We start from the raw sequence: 17,674 nt of genomic DNA on the forward strand, positions 1-17,674 counted from the left end.
TCTATCTATCTATCTATCTATCATCTAAAGGAAGGGATGGGCGTGTTCCAAGTTGTGAGTCAATTCCAAGTCAAGTCACAGTGTGACTGAAGTGCAACTTGACAGCGAGTCCCACTGGACAGCATGGTTTCCCTTTATATGCTTTGAAATCTGCTTTGACACTGAATATTTCGGGATAAGTTTAGGAGCAAAGCATCCTGCCTATTCGTTGATTGCCCCACGTTCAAGCCTGCACTTCCAAGTGTGACCCATTCCATGCCACCACGCCTGCAGGAGGGAAGAGCTGGCAACCCTCCAAAGCAATAAGTACACGTGGTGCAGCCACGGCGCGGAAGGCCACGAAACAGAGACCACTTACCAGACACTGCCATTGACCCAACCACACCAAAGCTTAACCGTTCTGTCTTCTGCCTCCCTCCTCTAGGTGGCAGCACGCCTCCGGGCATCACCGCACCAGCCGTGCCTAGCATCCCGTCCCCCATTGGAGTGAACGGCTTCACTGGCCTCCCGCCCCAGGCCAACGGGCAGCCTGCCGCCGAAGCTGTCTTTGCCAACGGCATCCACCCTTACCCAGGTAGGTGGGGACAGACCTCCAGTTCCTGACCCTCTTGAGGCTAAACGACCACAAGAGCCACAACTTCCATCAAGGGCAGGCGATCTCGGTCTTGCAGAGGGCCCGTTTTCGGGCTGAGTAGCCATTCAAGCGGGCACAGCCAACGAGGTCAATTTGCCTACCACATTTCAGAAAACATCTTACACAACCATGATGTCATTCAGGCATTGCCACGTCAGAAGTTGTCCTTTCCAAAAATGTTTCAAAAGTTATTTGTAGTTTTCCCCCGCCCCAAGTGAAATATTTCCCCTTGGCAAGTGAAATATAAGTGAGCTAATTAACATGAGAGCGCCCGTGTGAGGTAGAGGAGAGACTGTCAGACTAGGATGCGGAAGACATGGGTTCCAATCTCCGGAAACTCACGAGAGGGTGGCAATGGTAGAGACACTCCATGAGCGTTTCATGTACCATCAGTAGGAAGAAACATAATGGCACAGAAGAAAAATGCAAATTTCTGTCCTGTTACAGAGATTTTTTAAAAGGCAGATTTAGATTAGGCATCCTTCAGTCTTGAGAGGCAATGGGAATGTGCTCTGAATGGAGGTCTTGGAACAGCGTCTAGTGTGGCTGAGAAGGCCAATTCGAGAGTGACCATCCCTTCCACATGGAAGACAAATCCAATCTGTCCCCTGTCCAGCTCCCTGGTTTGGCTGGTTTCTGGACTGCCTCTTTGCCTCGGCCTGCTGGACAAGGGTCTCTTCAAATTGGGAGAGGCCATGATGCACCGCCTGCCTCCAGGCTGAACGCTAAGACGTCAAGGTTTCCCATCAGTTGACGTCCATTCCTAAAGCCTTCAGATCCTGCTGGCAGATCTGCTTGTATCACAGCTGTGGCCTCCCTCTGGGGCGATTTCCCTGCACTCATTCTCCATACAGGAGATCTTTCAGAATCCGACCATCAGCCATTCTCACAACATGCCCGAGCCAACGTAGATGTCGCTGTTTCAGTAATGTATACATGCTAAAAATTCCAGCTCATTCTAGGACTACTCTATTTGGAACTTTGTCCTGCCAGGTGATCCCAAAAATGCATTGGAGACAATGCATATGGAATATATTCATCTTCCTCACCTGCAATGCACAAAGGGTCCAGGACTCACCGCAGTACAGGGTGTTGTTACAAAGAACAAGTCTGAAAATTGCTTTGTAAGGTTCAAATTTCTGGAAACCGCAGAACGTAAGACCCTCTAGAAGAAGAGCTAGAACTTGAATTAGAATGGGAATGTACAACTTCACCAGTGTCAGAAAGTGTGGGGTCTGAGTTGGAGGCCTGTTCATCCTGACAGAGAACATCCCCACAACTCCCTTGAACCATGAGATGGGAAGCTGAAATTTCAAATGGGGAGTGCTTTTGTTGTGGTTGTCAGTTTTAGTCCCAACAAATTCTTGTTTCTCTCTGGAAAATGGTGCAAGGTACAGGTTAGGGGTGCCTGTGTCCTCGATCAAAACAAGCCTAAAGTCTCTCACGAGGCAAAAAGATGTTGAAACTGAGACTGTCTTACTTTGGCCACCTCATGAAAAGGCAGGATTCTCTGGAAAAGACCATGATGCTGGGAAAGGTGGAAGGCAGCAGGAGAAGAGGGAGACCCCAATGCGAGATGTGCTGACTCCCTAAGGGAAGCCGCAGGCCTGAGTTTACAGGAGCTCTGCAGGGCAGATGAGGACAGGGTATTTTGGAAATCTCTCATTCATCAGAGCCACCAGAGGTCAGAGGTGACTTGATGGCATATAAACAACAACAAGTTATGGAGAACATTCTGACATCTTACAAATGATCTACTTAACATTCTGCTGTAGATGGCTTTCGATGAAATGAGAATAGCACAGGCATATAAATTCCATCTATATATATATGTACTCTCCCAGGGAGACCCAGTGTGGTGTGGAATAAGACTTGAAGTTCAGATCTTCATCGTAGAAACTCAGTGGGAAACTATTCCTTGAATATCTCCATTACTTAGAAAATCCTGTGTTGTGTGGCGGATAGTGTGGTCTGGAGTGAAAAGACTAAGGCTCAGGGAATATGGGTTCAAATATCTTCTCAGAAGCAATGGCAAGCTACCCCTTGAATATCTCCCATACTTGAAAAGCCTTCTGACATGTCTACAAATTAGAAGCAGGTGAATGGCACAGAAAACCAGCCACAATGAACGTGATGGAAGATGATCAGAGGACCGGAAACCAAGCCCTTCGAGGAGGAAAGACTGGAAGAATTGGGCATGTTTAGCCTGGAGAAAAGAAGATCGGAGAGCCCTTTTTTCAAAGACTCAACAGATAGTCCTGCAGAGGAGGGGCAGGATCTGTTCTCAGACATCCCAGCGTGCAGGACACACACAACGATGGGCTCAAGTGAGACGGGAAGCCGGATTTCAGTTGAATATCAGGAAAAACTTCCTCACTGTTAGAATAGTATGACAATGGAGTCAATTAACCCAGGAGGTGGTTAGCACTCCAGATCAAGAGGCATTCAAGGTAGACTGTATCCCTGTGAGAGTGTCTCGCCCTAAGGTCATCTTCCTGTGCCACTTATTCTTCCCAGGCTTCATAGTTATGGGTGGTCACCCCAAGGGAGACCTGGAAAACTACCACCAGGAACCAGGTTTTCTCAGGTGGCTGCAACATTATTGATTGATTGATTGATTGATTGATTGATTGATTGATTGATTGATTTGATTTGATTTGATTTGATTTGATTTGATTTGATTTGATTTGTACCCCACCTATCTGGACCAATGGACTACAATATGAAATGTATTGCCAGTATACATAGGCTAGACTCCCTCCCTCTCGACCTTCAGAAAACATGTGAAATCTATGCTTTTGATGGAGGCTTTTGAGAACAGCCTCCCCTATGACATTCTTGCTGATCCAAGGGTCTGAATTTCCGTTTGGTTTGCCGTTGTCTCTGAGTTTTGTTATTGTTGGCAGTGGTTTTGATTACCCACGTGTTTTGTGTTTGGTTGGGTGGGTACGTGGTTTCAATTGTTAGATTAGCCACCCAGAGGAGCGGCTCGCCATGAGAGGAGCAAGATATATAAATGTAATTAATAAACAAAAGGAGCAAAGAAACAGTTTAACTTGGATTTCTGCCTTGAGCCGTGGGTTGAACTCGATGGACATCTAGGCCCCTTCCAACTGTACGATTCGGTGCTTCTATGAACAGCTGGATCCAGCTTTGTGGGATCCCATAAGAAAAGCTTGGCACACCCGCCATGTTCTTTTCTCCCCAATCTGCCATCAAAACTTCTGAAACCCACAAATAACCAAGACGAGGCCCCCTGGCGAATTTTCCAAAAGAAGAATGCTTTGCTTTTCCAAACCTACAAGCTCTCAACTCACCAAAATAGAGGAAAAGGTGACCAGCAAATATGGCATTTGGGCCCTGCTCCTCAAATCCTCATCCTTGCAAAGCCGAACGAGGGAGACCTTTAAAAGCCAAAGGCTGGACGCCATTTCCTGCTGGCTCAGCGCATTCTTTCAGTTATTGCCGTTATTGTTGTGTCTGAATGCCTAATTAATTACAACAGTAAACACGCACTTCTTTAATCACTGCATCAGCTGTCCTAATCAATCTTCATAATACGGAATCCGTAGTATGGCACCCATGAATTTTAATCTACATAAATTTCATAGGACCTCTTGCAGGCTCGTTGTACCAAATGATATAATTATGGATATAGATTAAGCTTGGGGAGAGTGATTTAAATTGGATTTAAGCAGAAGGTGAAGCTTTCCCTCCTACTCGCTTATTTATTTATTTATTTTGATCCTGACCTTGCAGAGGCAGATTTTACTGTGTTGCTACCTCTCCTCCTTGATGCTCTTGAGCCAGGACAGCTGGATAAGGACAGTACAGGATCTAGAAGGCCTACATCTCTAAAGGAGAGAAGCTATGTTGATCGTGGCTTTGAGCCTTTGTTGCCTGTTGGAATGTTATTGGTAAATACAGAAGAATTTATGTGGCAATCTTTCCCAGTGCTCTTTAGATGCTGACCGTGCCACCTGTCCTCCACAACCAAGCAGGGCTGGGTAAGGATGATGTTGGGCCAGCCTCATTAGAGAGAAGACGTATCACCCCAACAACATAGCACAGCAACATCCAACATCTAACCGTGTGTTGTCTGATAGTAGACGGTACAGAGGAGATGAGCAGGTCCCCTATGAAAAGAAAGGCAGCATATAAATATGAATGAATGAATGAATGAATGAATGAATGAATGAATGAATGAATGAATGAATGAATGAATGAATGAATGAATGAATGAATGAATGAATGAATGAATGAGAAAGCAGGCCTGTGAAGTCAGGAGCTAAACAGGGACAACGTCAGCATTGCTTCTATCTGGTCTGTGACACTTTAAAAGACTGGATGGATGGAGCAATACCCAATTCCTCCCTGTGCCTCCCAGAAAAACCAGCCTATGTAGCCTTGGACAAGCTGCACAGTCCCAGGACATCCCTAGAAGAAGAGAATGGTAAACCAGCTCTGAGTACCTGCAAAAGGGTCGCCATAAGTCAGAACTGACTTGGTTATTATTCTTACAGAAACAGACTGAAAACCTCACAATATCCATCCGGTGAGCAAATGTATTATTCAGCTCAGTCGAAGATATTATTATGCAGAAGAACTAAAGACACAGTTAAGGAACGGTCTAAGCTTGCCGCTTGTCCATTGTTGCTCACATCACAACCAGCAGGTCTAAAGCACAAAGGTTTGTTTAGACAGAGGGTGCCTATGTGGTCAAGAACCCAGACGTTCTAGAATTCCTTCCATCATGGATCCCTCGCACTGGGTTTTGGTTTGCACTTTACAGGAGCTTTCAAAGTTGCTGCTGAACGTTATCCCCAAAACCATTTCATCACCATCCCCTTGAATAAGTCCTGTATAAAAACCGGAGTGGATTCATAGCAACCTCTGAAGCTGGAGCCACTAACCATCACTGCCCACTAGACAAAGGAAAACTTTTCTCTTCAAATCTGTTGGCGGTTGCTGGATGTAACCAACGATGGGAAAGTACTCTTCTTTCCTTGTCTTGTTCTACATCAGTAACATGTGGGAGCCTCGTGGCACATTGGTTAAACTGCAGTCCTGCAGTCAAGGCTCCGCTCATGACCTGCGTTCAGTCCCATGGGTTCAGGTAACTGGGTCAATGCTAACTAAGCCTTCCAAGGTTGATGCCCAGCCCACTGCGGGGGCGAAGTGTTGCTTGCATAACTACGTTGCAAACCATCCAGAGACTATTCTCCCACTATGGAGTGATATATAGTTGGAACAACAATAATAGTAATAATGACCCTTGAACGAAGCTAGAAGCAACCTACAAATCCTGTAACTTAGATATGCATGAGATTTTTCTATTCGTCATAGTTTTAAAACAATTCGCCAGAATTTGCACCTTTTTTCACACTTTAATGGAAACAAATGGAGATTTCAGCATATAAATATGATCAACCATCATGTCAATCCACAGAGATCCAGAGGTTTAGCTCTTAAAAGCCTGGGTTCGAATCCTTGCGTTTCCAGCCACCTTTGTAGTGCTGAATTACAGTCGTCCGCTCTTCCCACCTGTAATCCCTGTTTGGTGGGCAGGTCCAACGTAGCCCGCTGCATGCAGAAAAGAACAACGCCTGTGCAACTTGCTTCTGGCATTTGGGCTGAATTTCACACCAGTTCCTTGCCGGCGCACTTACCAACCTTTGCAAAATGCATCTGTATCAAGGACACGGAGAACAGGACGTTTTGAAAACTGAAGGGAAAAGGAAACCAGAGGCAAAGGCTTGTCTCTTCTCCAAGGTGGAATCCTGCTATAATTTGGAGATGCATCAACTCAACAACCCAACACAGGAACATTGAATCGCCTGGTGTTTGATAGCAGATGCCACGGAGAAGAGGTGAGCGGGCAAAGCAAGGGACGCCGTTCTTCTGTTTTCCGCAGTGGCTTCATGCCTCTTACAACATTTTCTTCTCTAAAGCAGTCTGTTTGGACCATTGATCAGTGCGAACTGCCGAGTGCTCATGGCATTTCTAATGGGAAATGGCTCGGCAGAAGAGCATCGTCCAAGCAATCTCCCCGCCTGTCCCTTTAAGTCACACACGTCTCTCTTGATGGTAGGTGATAACTCTATCAAGCGCTGTAGGTTTGCTGAGGTTCATTTCCGCACAAACTCCTCCTTGTCATGCTGACTTTGGGAGGTTTTTTTGGCACCAGATAGAGATGAGGGAGAAAGTGACATTAATAGATCGACTTTCTTTATAAGACTTGGGAGTCGTTTCTTGACTCCTGCCTAATAAATACACGCTGCCTTCCTGAAATTTAAATTTATGGTTGTAGAGCGGGTCATTGGCTTGTTTTATGTCTCTGGTTTTATGGAAGGTCACCTGCCGTGGAGAATATGGCGAAAGAGGATGGTTTCCCATGGGCAAAGATGTCAAACACGGGTTCATTTTATCCCCTTATCTATTCCATCTGTACGCAAAACGTATCGTAGGGAAAGTCAGACTAGATTCAGATGAAGGAGAAATGAAAATTGGTGGAAGAAACATCAGCAATTTAAGATGTGCAGATGGGACCACCTTACTGGCAGAAAGCAGCAAGGAGTTGAAGTGACTTTTAGAGAAAGTGAAAAAAAAAGTGCCGAAGCAGGACTGCAGTTGAACATGAAGGAGACCAACATCGAGACTATAGAAGAAGTGGGGATCTCAGCATGCCAAGACTCAGAGAATTTCCAGGACTGAGAAGGTTTTTTGGATACATTTCTCCCTTAATAATGTTGGGGTCAAGGGTGCCATATAGTTCAAGATCCATGTATAACTTCTATGCCCCCCCCAAAAAACATAACTACAAAGCATAAACAGCCACCCTGTGGAGCTACCGTGTGTGGAATGGGGGTGCTAGCCAAAATCCATGTATAACCTAAACCGTGCTGCTCAAACCTGTGCCATTTCATGGGAGAAGTGCAGTTGTCACATTCTTGTTAAAGATGCTTTGCCACCAACAAGCTTCAGAGCATCTTTTTGCGGGAATGATTCCTAAAAGCATTTCATCACAGAGGGGGCATCATTGCCCTGAATTGGTCCGGGAAGAATGGGAGATACCTGACTCAATAATAACACAAGCGAGAAGGATCTTGGAGCTGTTGTAGATCACAAGCTGAAGATGAGCCAACAGTGCAATGTGGCAGCAAAAAAGGCAAATGCTATTTTAGGATACGTTAAGAGAGCTATAGTCTCCAAATTCTGTGAGGTCCTAGTCCCCCTCTATTCTGCACTGGTTAGGCCTCAACTAGAGGACTGTGTTTTGGACACCGCACTTTCAGAAGCATGCCAACAAACTGGAGCGACTTCAGAGGAGGGCAGTCAGAATGATCAGAGGAGTGGAAAGCAAGCCTTAGGAGGAAAGATGGAAAGAACTGGGCCTGTTTAGCCTTGAGAAAAGAAGATGGAGGGGAGACAGGAGAGCACTCTTCAAAGACTTGAAAGGCTGTCCTACAGAGGAGGAGCAGGATCACAACCATCCCAGAATGTGGGGCACATAACAATGGACTCAAGCTACAGGAAACCAGATGAAGGCTGAATATCAGGAAAAACCTCTTAACTGTTAGAGCAGTACGACAATGGAACCAATGTCCTTGGGAGGTGGTGAGCGCTCCGACACTGAGAAAATTGGACAACTGCCTGTCAGATCTGCATTGGTTTGGATTCCTGCATTGAGCAGGTGATTGGACTCCATAGCCTTATAGGTACCTTCCGACTCCATTCCTCTATGATTTTATGAATACATAATACATCATAAACCAAGAATCTGTATCTATGTGCAAAATTGATCCAGATGGGAAACGCCATTTTCATTGGCACCGAATTTTTGGTGGGTGGACAATATACAATTGCCTCTCTATATTTGACAAACCCTGTGTTTCTCGTGGCATCACAACTATTCTGGGCACCAATGTCAGCCTGATTCTTTTTCCACGACACACCAAGGGTCTTTGCTAGGGCATGCCAAGGAAACCCGGGCTTTATTTTTTGATGCTCACTTCCACCACGTCCGGGACCTCGCCTCCTGGTGATGTTCCTGAAAGACAGGGAAAAATGTCATGACATGGAGAAAGGCGGAGAGGAAGCTGATGCCTGCAACTCTCTAAGGAACCATCTATTAAAACCACAAAGCCACAGGGACTGCATAAATGTAAAATGGTGCAGACCAATAAATACAAATTAAGCCTCTAATAAGAAGCGGAATATTAGGGCCAAGGTGACATTATGGGTGGGGGTGGGGAGAGAGAGGTTCAGCCAAGCTTTGCTTTAAATATTTTATTGCATCAGATAAAGAAAGAGTTCATTCAACTAAAATGTTTTTTATAGTTCTACCTGTCCTGCTTTGGGGAGGGAGGGAGGGAGGGAGGAGGAGATCCCAAACATTAACAGATTTAGGAATGTTTTCTGTTTCGATTTTGCGATAGAGCGCTGCAGCGTTTCTGTTTCCGTGGATGTCGGTGGGCTGCTTTGGGTTCTGTTCACAACAGTCCTGCCTAAAGCAAGCAAAGTTGAGCTTGATTCCAGTTAGGCCTAGATTAGTTCATCTCAAACTCATTCTGAGCTCCACATCTTGTGAAAACAGCCAAAGCCCAGATCCCTAACTCCTTCTCTGAAAAAAAAAATATTTTGGGACTCTAAATTCCAGAATCTCCCAGACATCATGGTAGTTATGAGGGATACCGTACAGGGCTTCATAGTGTAAATAATGCTTTCCATCTCCTGCCTAGGGAGTGGTTTTTCCTTCCTTGCCTTTGGGGATTTAAAAATCAGCTTTCAAATACTGCTTCAGTAAGCATCACAAAGGCTAGGGTCCTTAGGAAATGCCATTCCCCTTTGGCTCCCAGGGATCCTTAGCAAAACAAACAAACAAAAATTCTAAAAGCTTGGAAGCCTGAAACTTACAATTATTTACCAGAAGCATAGTAGTAAAAATGCTTCAAGTTGTGCTCTTGTTGTTTTAAATGTGTTTTAGTATTGATTTTATTGACTGATTTAATATAATACTTCTTTAATTCATTTTTTTAAAATTCTATACTTATTTTTCTTAGCTTTTAAATATATGCAAGCCACCTTGGGTCCTTTTAAGGAGAAAGGTGGGGTAAAAACATTTTAAACGAACGAACGAACGAATGAACGAACGAACGAACGAACGAACGAATGAATGAACGAACGATTGAATGAATGAATGAATGAATGAACAAACGAACGAACGAACGAACGAATGAACAAGTGAATGAATGAATGAATGAATGAATGAATGAATGAATGAATGAATGAATGAATGACCTGGGGAGTAGAACGGCTTATTCAAAAATATACTACCAATCATTTGGTACACTTGTATTTCCACCTGCTCTTGGCTTACTAGGCTTGGCAAGGCCAGCTCCAGGTTTTACATACTGTAGGTGGGGTTTGGATTGTCTTGTAATGTGTGTTTTGCACTCCTAGTAGACCCCAGGTTGTTCATGTGCCTTTAATACCCTTCTCTTTTGTGTCTTCACAGCACAGAGCCCCACTGCAGCTGACCCCTTGCAACAAGCCTACGCCGGAGTACAGCAGTATGCAGGTCGTTAGTATTAACACTTTCCCCCAATAAACCTTTCATTTGTGTGATGCCCATGCCTCATAACTGGCACCATATGCATGTACTTCGTATTTGAGAGTCCTAGGTTGCAGAATGTATCACACTGAGTTACACCGAAGGTTACTTACTTGCTTTTTAAAAACTTTTCTTAAATTCGTTCCAAGCCACGGATAATAACAAACTCTATATATAGCATAGAAAAAGAAAGAAAAATCCACAAAGTATTTTCACCATGTATTAATAGAACTGGCCACTAGAAGGAGCCAGAGACAATGCTGTACTATGTATTCCAATAACAAGACTACATAGCATTGTCTCTGGCTCCCTCTAGTGTCCAGGTCTGATAAATAAATTGTGAAAATATAGATTTCCAGTTTTTTTTTTCTAATACATATTTTCAAACTGTAGATAAGGGAAATTGCAGATAGCAATCCCATTGATAAAGGTCTCCTAGTGTATTCATTCCCTTAAAAGTTCCTTCTGAGCAAAACTAACAACAATATAGCTAACTTGGGAAAAGGCCAGTCCTTTTCACATAGTAAGAGATAATACCACCAATCTGAGCTAAAATCAGATTTTAAAAATCTGACTCATTTCAAAATGAATGCTCATTGTGGGTCCATTTAGCGAACAAATTGATCAGAGAAACTTGGGGCCTGGCTAGTTTTTGGACGGCAGAGAAAACCAGGGAATACCAGATCCTATGAGGGGACATCACTCAATGGAAGAGTGTATGCAGTGAATACTAGTTCAGTTCCTAGCATTTGTAGTAGGGGGAAAAACTGAAGGACAGGAGAGATGCAATGAGTCAGAGGTGTTAGTACTGATTGAGCTAGATGAGCTAGCAGTCTGACTCACTGCCTTGAAATACAGTACTAAGTAGCCATTTAATAAGGATTTGCTGAGTCAGCTCCTCTGTGAATTTCATTGATTCAATGGAATCACTCTAGTTGTGAGTCGCTACTGGATTTCAGCCACTCGAAGGCGTCCTAAAGGTTGCTGAAATGACTACAATATAATACAAGATAATGCAATACAAGATGGCAGATTTTTGCTGAATATCAGAAAAAAACTTCTTAGCTGTTAGAGCAGTACGACAGTGGAACCAGTGACCATAGGAGATGGTGATCACTCCGATGCTGGAGGCATTCAAGAGAAAATTGGACAGCCCTCTGTCAAATAAATACATTGGATTTGGATTCCTGTATTGAGTAGGGGGTTGGAACCGATGGCCTTATAGGCTCCTTCCAACTCAACTATTCTATGATTCTATACATACAAGAATCCATTCACCAAATACCTTTCACCAGGAATTTGCTCCACTTTGAATCCAGTCAGAGGAAGCTTTTCCTGGGGGAAAAAATTGCAAAAACATCGCTTGGAGAAACAAAACACCACTTACTTTACAAGACCATGATACAGATTTTCATTGAAAACATACTAGGTTTCTCAAGGCCTGCTTTGCATGAAACAAACTTTCCACACTGCAAATTAGTGAGTTTAATAATCAAGACCATATGGTGCAACAATAACATATTTACACACTGAGTATAAAAATAAAAGCACTTCACCTGATCAGCTATTTATCTTTCAAACAATCCCCCACATGCTTTGAGACTTTTTAAATTTATGTATCTGGAAAAGCAAAGGAATTAAACATTCCTTTCTACAGATTTTGGCTTGCCAATTTTTTTAAAAAAGAAGTTGTTGGTTTAATAAGCAACTTCAGGAAGAAACATATTCAGAGCCGATTATAAATAGGACAGGTTTGAAGTCAGATTTTTGTTGAATATCAGGACAAACCTCCTAACTGTTAGAGCAGTACGACAATGGAACCAATGAGCTCAGGAATGGATGAGTGCTCCAACACCGGAGGCGTTCAAGAGAAACTTAAATAATCACCTGGCAGATATGCTTTGATAACAATTCTTGCATTGATCAGGGGGTTGGACTTGATGGCCTTTAGAGGCCCATTCCAGCTTCACTGTTCTATTATTCTATGAAGTGAGAAAAAGTCATGGTAACACCCTTCCTACATATACAAAACTTGAAACAAAACCGCCCTAAAGGGATTGTATCCTAACTTGTCCGTGGTGTAAATTCTTACCGAAACATGCTGGGCTTTTCTGAAATCGTTCATGAGAAGCACTGGAAAGCTTTCACAGCTACGATCAATTTCAAACAGTGAATTTAGTTGAAAAATCACACTGGCTTAACGCTATCAGTGTAAAGTTCAGAAGTCCGTGTATGCATTTGCAACTAAGGTTTACACCAATGGAATTACATTGGTGGGCTATAATTAATAGGATCCCTGCCCGTATGAGTCTGAGGAATGTCTGTCTTTCTTTCTCATGAGCAGAAAACCCTTGTGCGCATAACGCTTGAATCTAGTCCAGCTGGGATTCTCAGTTAGAAATTTGCCCCCTAAAAGTAAAAAGTTTTGGGAAACTTTTCCTGGTTCCGATCATACATTTGCTCACATCTCTTTGCCTACAACTCTGCAGTGCTGAACAGTATTTAGCCACTGCACCGGAGGAGGTCACTTCAATGATTTCAGCAAAATGACTAGGAAACATGGCAGAGCCACCTAGCATATAATCAAAATCCAGGGTCAAAAAAAAAAAGTCAGGAAACGAGGTTGCACAGCATGGATGAAGGCAATGCAGGTAGAAGCAGGTAGCAGATGAGAGTCGTAAAATATCTTTGGGACGCCCTTCTCAGGCAAGACCAGGTTAGGGTTTTTTTCTTCCTGAAATGCAAAACACAGGGAGATATTTTTTTTTGCCCCAGTTCAAAAGCCGGTGGGCATCATGTTTCAAAAGGTTGCACTAAGATTTGGGAGATTTAGGTTTGAGCTCACCAATGAACCATGCACCTCGCCAAGACGGCCTTTCGTCAATCACAAGTTCCCAGTCTCACCCAACTCCCAGGACCCGTTTTTGTGGAGAGGAAGCAGACAGGAGGAGAGCCGTATTCTGCCTCTGCCGCTAACTGTAGGAAAGGCACAATATATTTGTAACACAGACAGACAGATGGAACAGTCCCTGCCCGTGTGTTTTTGATAATGGAGCAGCTCCATTTAGAACAGAGTACAACAGATTGAAAATAAGCTTTTGCTGTTCCTTCATCGTTCATGGATCCAGCCTGTTTCTCTAACCAGTTGACTTCCTGTGGCATGCAGAATAATTGGTGGTTTTTTGTTGGTGGTGGGTTTTTTTTTAAGTCATCATGCCTAAATCTCACTCACCACGAGAGGCTTATTTGCTGATGTTTGAGTTCCTGCCCCTTATTGCCCATGAGGTTTGGAAGTTAGGCCATGCTCAAGACCTTCATCTCCAAGACTTAGATCTCTTAATTAACTCCTGGGCATGCCAATTGGTCCCTTACTTCCCCTTCACAAGACCGCCCCACCCCTTGCAAGGAATCATCAATTCCGATTGAGTTCACCATGAAACGAGTCATAATGCCGCTGTCCATGGTACTGATTTCTCCAGTTGCCCCGTGGCTTGGATAAAGCAAGGCCTGGATAGAGTTCATCCATTGCCCTTTCCTTTCTTTGAGGGAAGTGTGTGGAGCTCAGTGAAAGACAGCCGATGCCCTCAGCTGTATTGTGGGCCTCTCTCATTTCCCAGCCATGCCTCAGGGCCAGATCACAGGCTCGTGAGGACAGATTATAGGTTGGACAGCAACCAGCACACAGACGGAGTTTACAAGCATGTCAACTGATGGATAGCTCAGTGGTTTAGGAGGTTGGGAGTTCGATTCCCCCCCCCCTCCCTGTGCCTCCCTGACAGGAGCTGGACACCGTGATCCACGGGGTCCCTTCCAGCTGTGCACTTCTAAGATGATGATGATTAGTAAATTGCTTTTCAACTTGCTTGGCCATTAGGCCAAGTCACTCCAACCCTTTGACAGTCCACCAGAGGCTCGTAGAACCTTGGGTAGGGTTTATTCTCCTCCTGCACTTCCATTTAGAAAGCTTAGGTAGGTTCATAGGGAGCTCCCTCCGGGCACTAATACGATCCACATCAGCTGAGCTTCCAGCATCTTTCCTGAGCCCTCAACATGGCCTCTTATAACTGTGCAAATGAACTATAGCTTGCCCCTTCGTGATACATTTGTGGTATGATCGTCAGAGTTGTGCACGTGAACCCAAAATACACACCCCTTGGATCATAATTTTTTCTTTTCTTTAGCAAAACTGCGCTCACCCTCCTTTCACACACAAAACACCATACCAGGTTTTCCTCCAAGCTCCCTTTGCCAAAACAACAACTAGAACGACAACAGTTTATGGGATGGAAAGCCTTTTCATTGTTTCTGCGGTTGAACACCAGGGAACCAGAAACCCTCGCCTCTCCAATCCATGACCCACCATGACCTATGATCTATAGATCGTGCTCTACCTTCTGCCCACTCTGGGGCTAAAAATAAATTATGCATGCTCATAATTTCATGACTGCCCTGCTCAAGTTGCAAAACGGATGCTTCTCAAAGGAGCCAGCTCACACCCTCAGCCTTGATGTTGAGGAGGTACACACGTAACGGAACTGCATTTAAAAAAAAAAAAAAAAAAAAAAACACCCACAACTCCTACATAATAGGATTTGGAGCAGATCATCCAAATGTCTAGAATTCATGTTCTTGTGCAGGGAACTACCCTCTTCTGAACTAATGACATTCAGATCTTTGTTGGGATCCTTATGGGGGTAAAATGCCCTAGCTGGATAGCGATTCTGAAGTCTATCTCTTTTTTTTCTCCCTTTCTTTCCCCATAGCTGCTTACCCTGCTGCATATGGCCAGATAAGCCAAGCCTTCCCACAGCCGCCTCCCATGATCCCACAGCAACAGAGAGAAGGTAAGTCATTGCGAGGTTTCACTTCACTCCAGGATGATCTTACCTTGGATCTAGAAACATCGGATTGCCACACTCCAATCCTGGTCTACCACACCTTTGTGCCGTGCCATTAGAAAGGGGCGTGAACCCAACGACGAACTGAAAAAACAACAACACACAAACCGAGCTGGTTCATGGCTCAGTTTGTAGCTTGTTTTAGGGATCCTGTTTTGATGAAATGAAACGAAGTGCTAAACTTTTTTTCCACTTGGCCCTTCGTGGTTGACTAAACCAGTGGTTCTTAACCTTTGTTACTCGGATGTTTTTGAACTGCAACTCCCAGAAACCCCAGCCAGCACAGATGGTGGTGAAGGCTTCTGGGAGTTGCAGTCCAAAACTCCCGAGTAACCCAAGGTTAAGAACCAGTGGACTAAACCAATGCCACACCCCCTTCACACTACCCCCATTGCCTTCCTCCCTGGTCCTGACACCACTTTCTCTTTAGAGACAGAAAGCCTGGCTAGGAAGGGAGGCAATGGGGGCAGTGGGAAGGAGGCAGGTGGGAGGGCAGAGAGGGTGGGGGAGTTAGGTTCCCCTCCCCAGGCACAAACCAGGAAAAAAATGAACCATGAACCAGTTTGTTGGTTGCTGTGGATTTTTCGGGCTCTTTGGCCATGTTCTGAAGGTTGTTCTTCCTAACGCTTCACTAGTCTCTGTGGCTGGCCTCTTCAGAGAACAGGAGTCAGAACGCTGTCTGTGCTCTGTTGCAGTTTGTTGAGTATTTATAGCTGTGGGAACCACTTTTGTCCTTTTCAGGAGATTGGGTGATTATGGTGATCAGCATGTTTTACCATGAAGCGGATTGTTTTTCCCAATCTCTACAGATAGCCATGAAACACCCCAATCTGTCATTTTTCTGGGTTGTGCCCACCTCTACAGGCTATGCATGCAGACTGTAAAACATGAGCATCTGTATAGGGCTGACTCAGGATATGTTGCTGTCTGAGGCGTAAGACAAAACAGGGCAGCCCACTCCTTCTACATAAAGAAGTTCTCTGAGCCAAGGGTTGACTCTTTCTGGCAATGATTGTGAGGAATTTTCCCGAACTCTTAGCAGAGATTCTAGAGGAGCAAGAATCATGTTTCATACCGCACCTGCTAATTTTTTATATAGGAATCTCCCATTTTGGGGCAAAATCGCCAATTGTTCCTGTTTTGCTCAGAATTCTGCAACCCATTACCCAAGAACAAGGGGGAACATCTGCTCTGTTTAGGAATTTGGGGCACCAGATGGGTGGTTCACCTCTTTCTTGGCCATTGGCCAATCCATCTCTGCTTGCTGGGTACACCTTGGCGCTTTGCTGTCCTCCACCAAAAGAAATTTGTGCCAATCCCAAAGACTTTGAAGAGGCTATTGTCTTGTTTTCCGCTGGACAGGGAAAAATCTCTTGGGGCTTTCACGATCCTCATTGAGGGGGTTTGGTGTCCAATTAACCTAAATGGACAAGATTAAGGGATTAAGAGGCATTCTTTATATTCCTGGACTCTGTTGCCTTCCTGCATCTTCTCCTGGAGAGAGAGACTTCACTTTCCTTCCTGGCAGGGCTGGCCCTGCACCCATACGAACAAGTGCAGACGTTTTCATAGATATCCTCGAATCATAGCAAAAGAAGCCACCGGGAAAGCAAGAGCAAAAGGGGGTGCTAAAATCTGTGGAAGGGAAAGAGCAAAGGGCTGTTGAGTTTCTGCAAGAAATGTCTTGAGAGTGATCCGGCCTACAGGCCACCTATTGACCATGGGAGGAATTGTTGTTGTTTAGCCGTTCAGTCGTGTCCAACTCTTTGTGAACCCATGAACCAGGGCACGCCAGGCCCTCCTATCCATTCTGAAGGAAATCAACCCAGAGTGCTCACTGGAAGGACAGATCCTGAAGCTGAGGCTCCAATCCTTTGGCCATCTCATGAGAAGAGAAGACTCCCTGGAAAAGACCCTGATGTTGGGAAAGTGTGAAGGCAAGAGGAGAAGGGGACGACAGAGGACAAGATGGATGGACAGGGTCACCAAGCAACCAACATGAATTTGACCCAACTCTGGGAGGCAGTGGAAGACAGGAGGGCCTGGCGTGCTCTGGTCCGTGGGGTCACGAAGAGACACAAAACAACTAAACAACAAAAAAGATATTTGAGATTCTGTGCGGGAGCCTATGAGAGAAAGCTGGCTGCCTTCTCTAACCACACCTCACAGGATTCCGTGAGACTGAGCCACGGGCCATTCCAACGGAATCAAACTGCTGCAACTGGAGAGGGGAGCGGCACTTACTCTGATGTGGGCCTGATTCGTTCATTAGCATAGGCACTGAACCCAGTCCCATTCCACCATGTTGGAATAAACCCGGACGGCCCCCAACCCCGTGGCCTCAGGGCGATTCAAGAAACGTAAAAGTTGGGGGTCCCTTGGAGCCATGTAGGAGGGAGATTGCTCTTCACAAAGAGTTCATCGGGGCTCCATTTGCTATTAATCCAAAAAGAAGAAAATGTAGAGGGGAGAAAACGCCTTCAATCACACCAAGGCCCGGGAATTTTAATGAGCTTTAAATGGGCATCT

The 17,674-nt window shown here is 44.7% G+C and overlaps 1 protein-coding gene across 13 annotated transcripts in view; it reads left to right on the forward strand.

Annotated features, from left to right (window-relative positions):
* The window catches only part of CELF4 (CUGBP Elav-like family member 4), an 870,333-nt gene that overhangs the window by 792,102 nt on the left and 60,557 nt on the right, over window positions 1–17,674 (forward strand). For 8 of the 13 annotated variants that reach the window (XR_012084591.2, XR_013540995.1, XM_072992989.2 and 5 more), the window contains 3 exons: window positions 425–574; window positions 10,152–10,217; window positions 15,011–15,091. Coding sequence is in view for 11 of the 13 variants with exons in the window: in XM_072992989.2 (XP_072849090.1) it covers window positions 425–574; window positions 10,152–10,217; window positions 15,011–15,091 (297 nt within the window). In the remaining 2 variants the exon portion in view is untranslated. The remainder of the gene's footprint in view (window positions 1–424; window positions 575–10,151; window positions 10,218–15,010; window positions 15,092–17,674) is intronic. The other 5 variants (XM_020796442.3, XM_020796447.3, XM_020796445.3 and 2 more) reach the window with 1 other exon arrangement.

This window comes from Pogona vitticeps, chromosome 2, assembly GCF_051106095.1.
Source record: "Pogona vitticeps strain Pit_001003342236 chromosome 2, PviZW2.1, whole genome shotgun sequence".
NCBI lineage: Eukaryota > Metazoa > Chordata > Lepidosauria > Squamata > Agamidae > Pogona > Pogona vitticeps.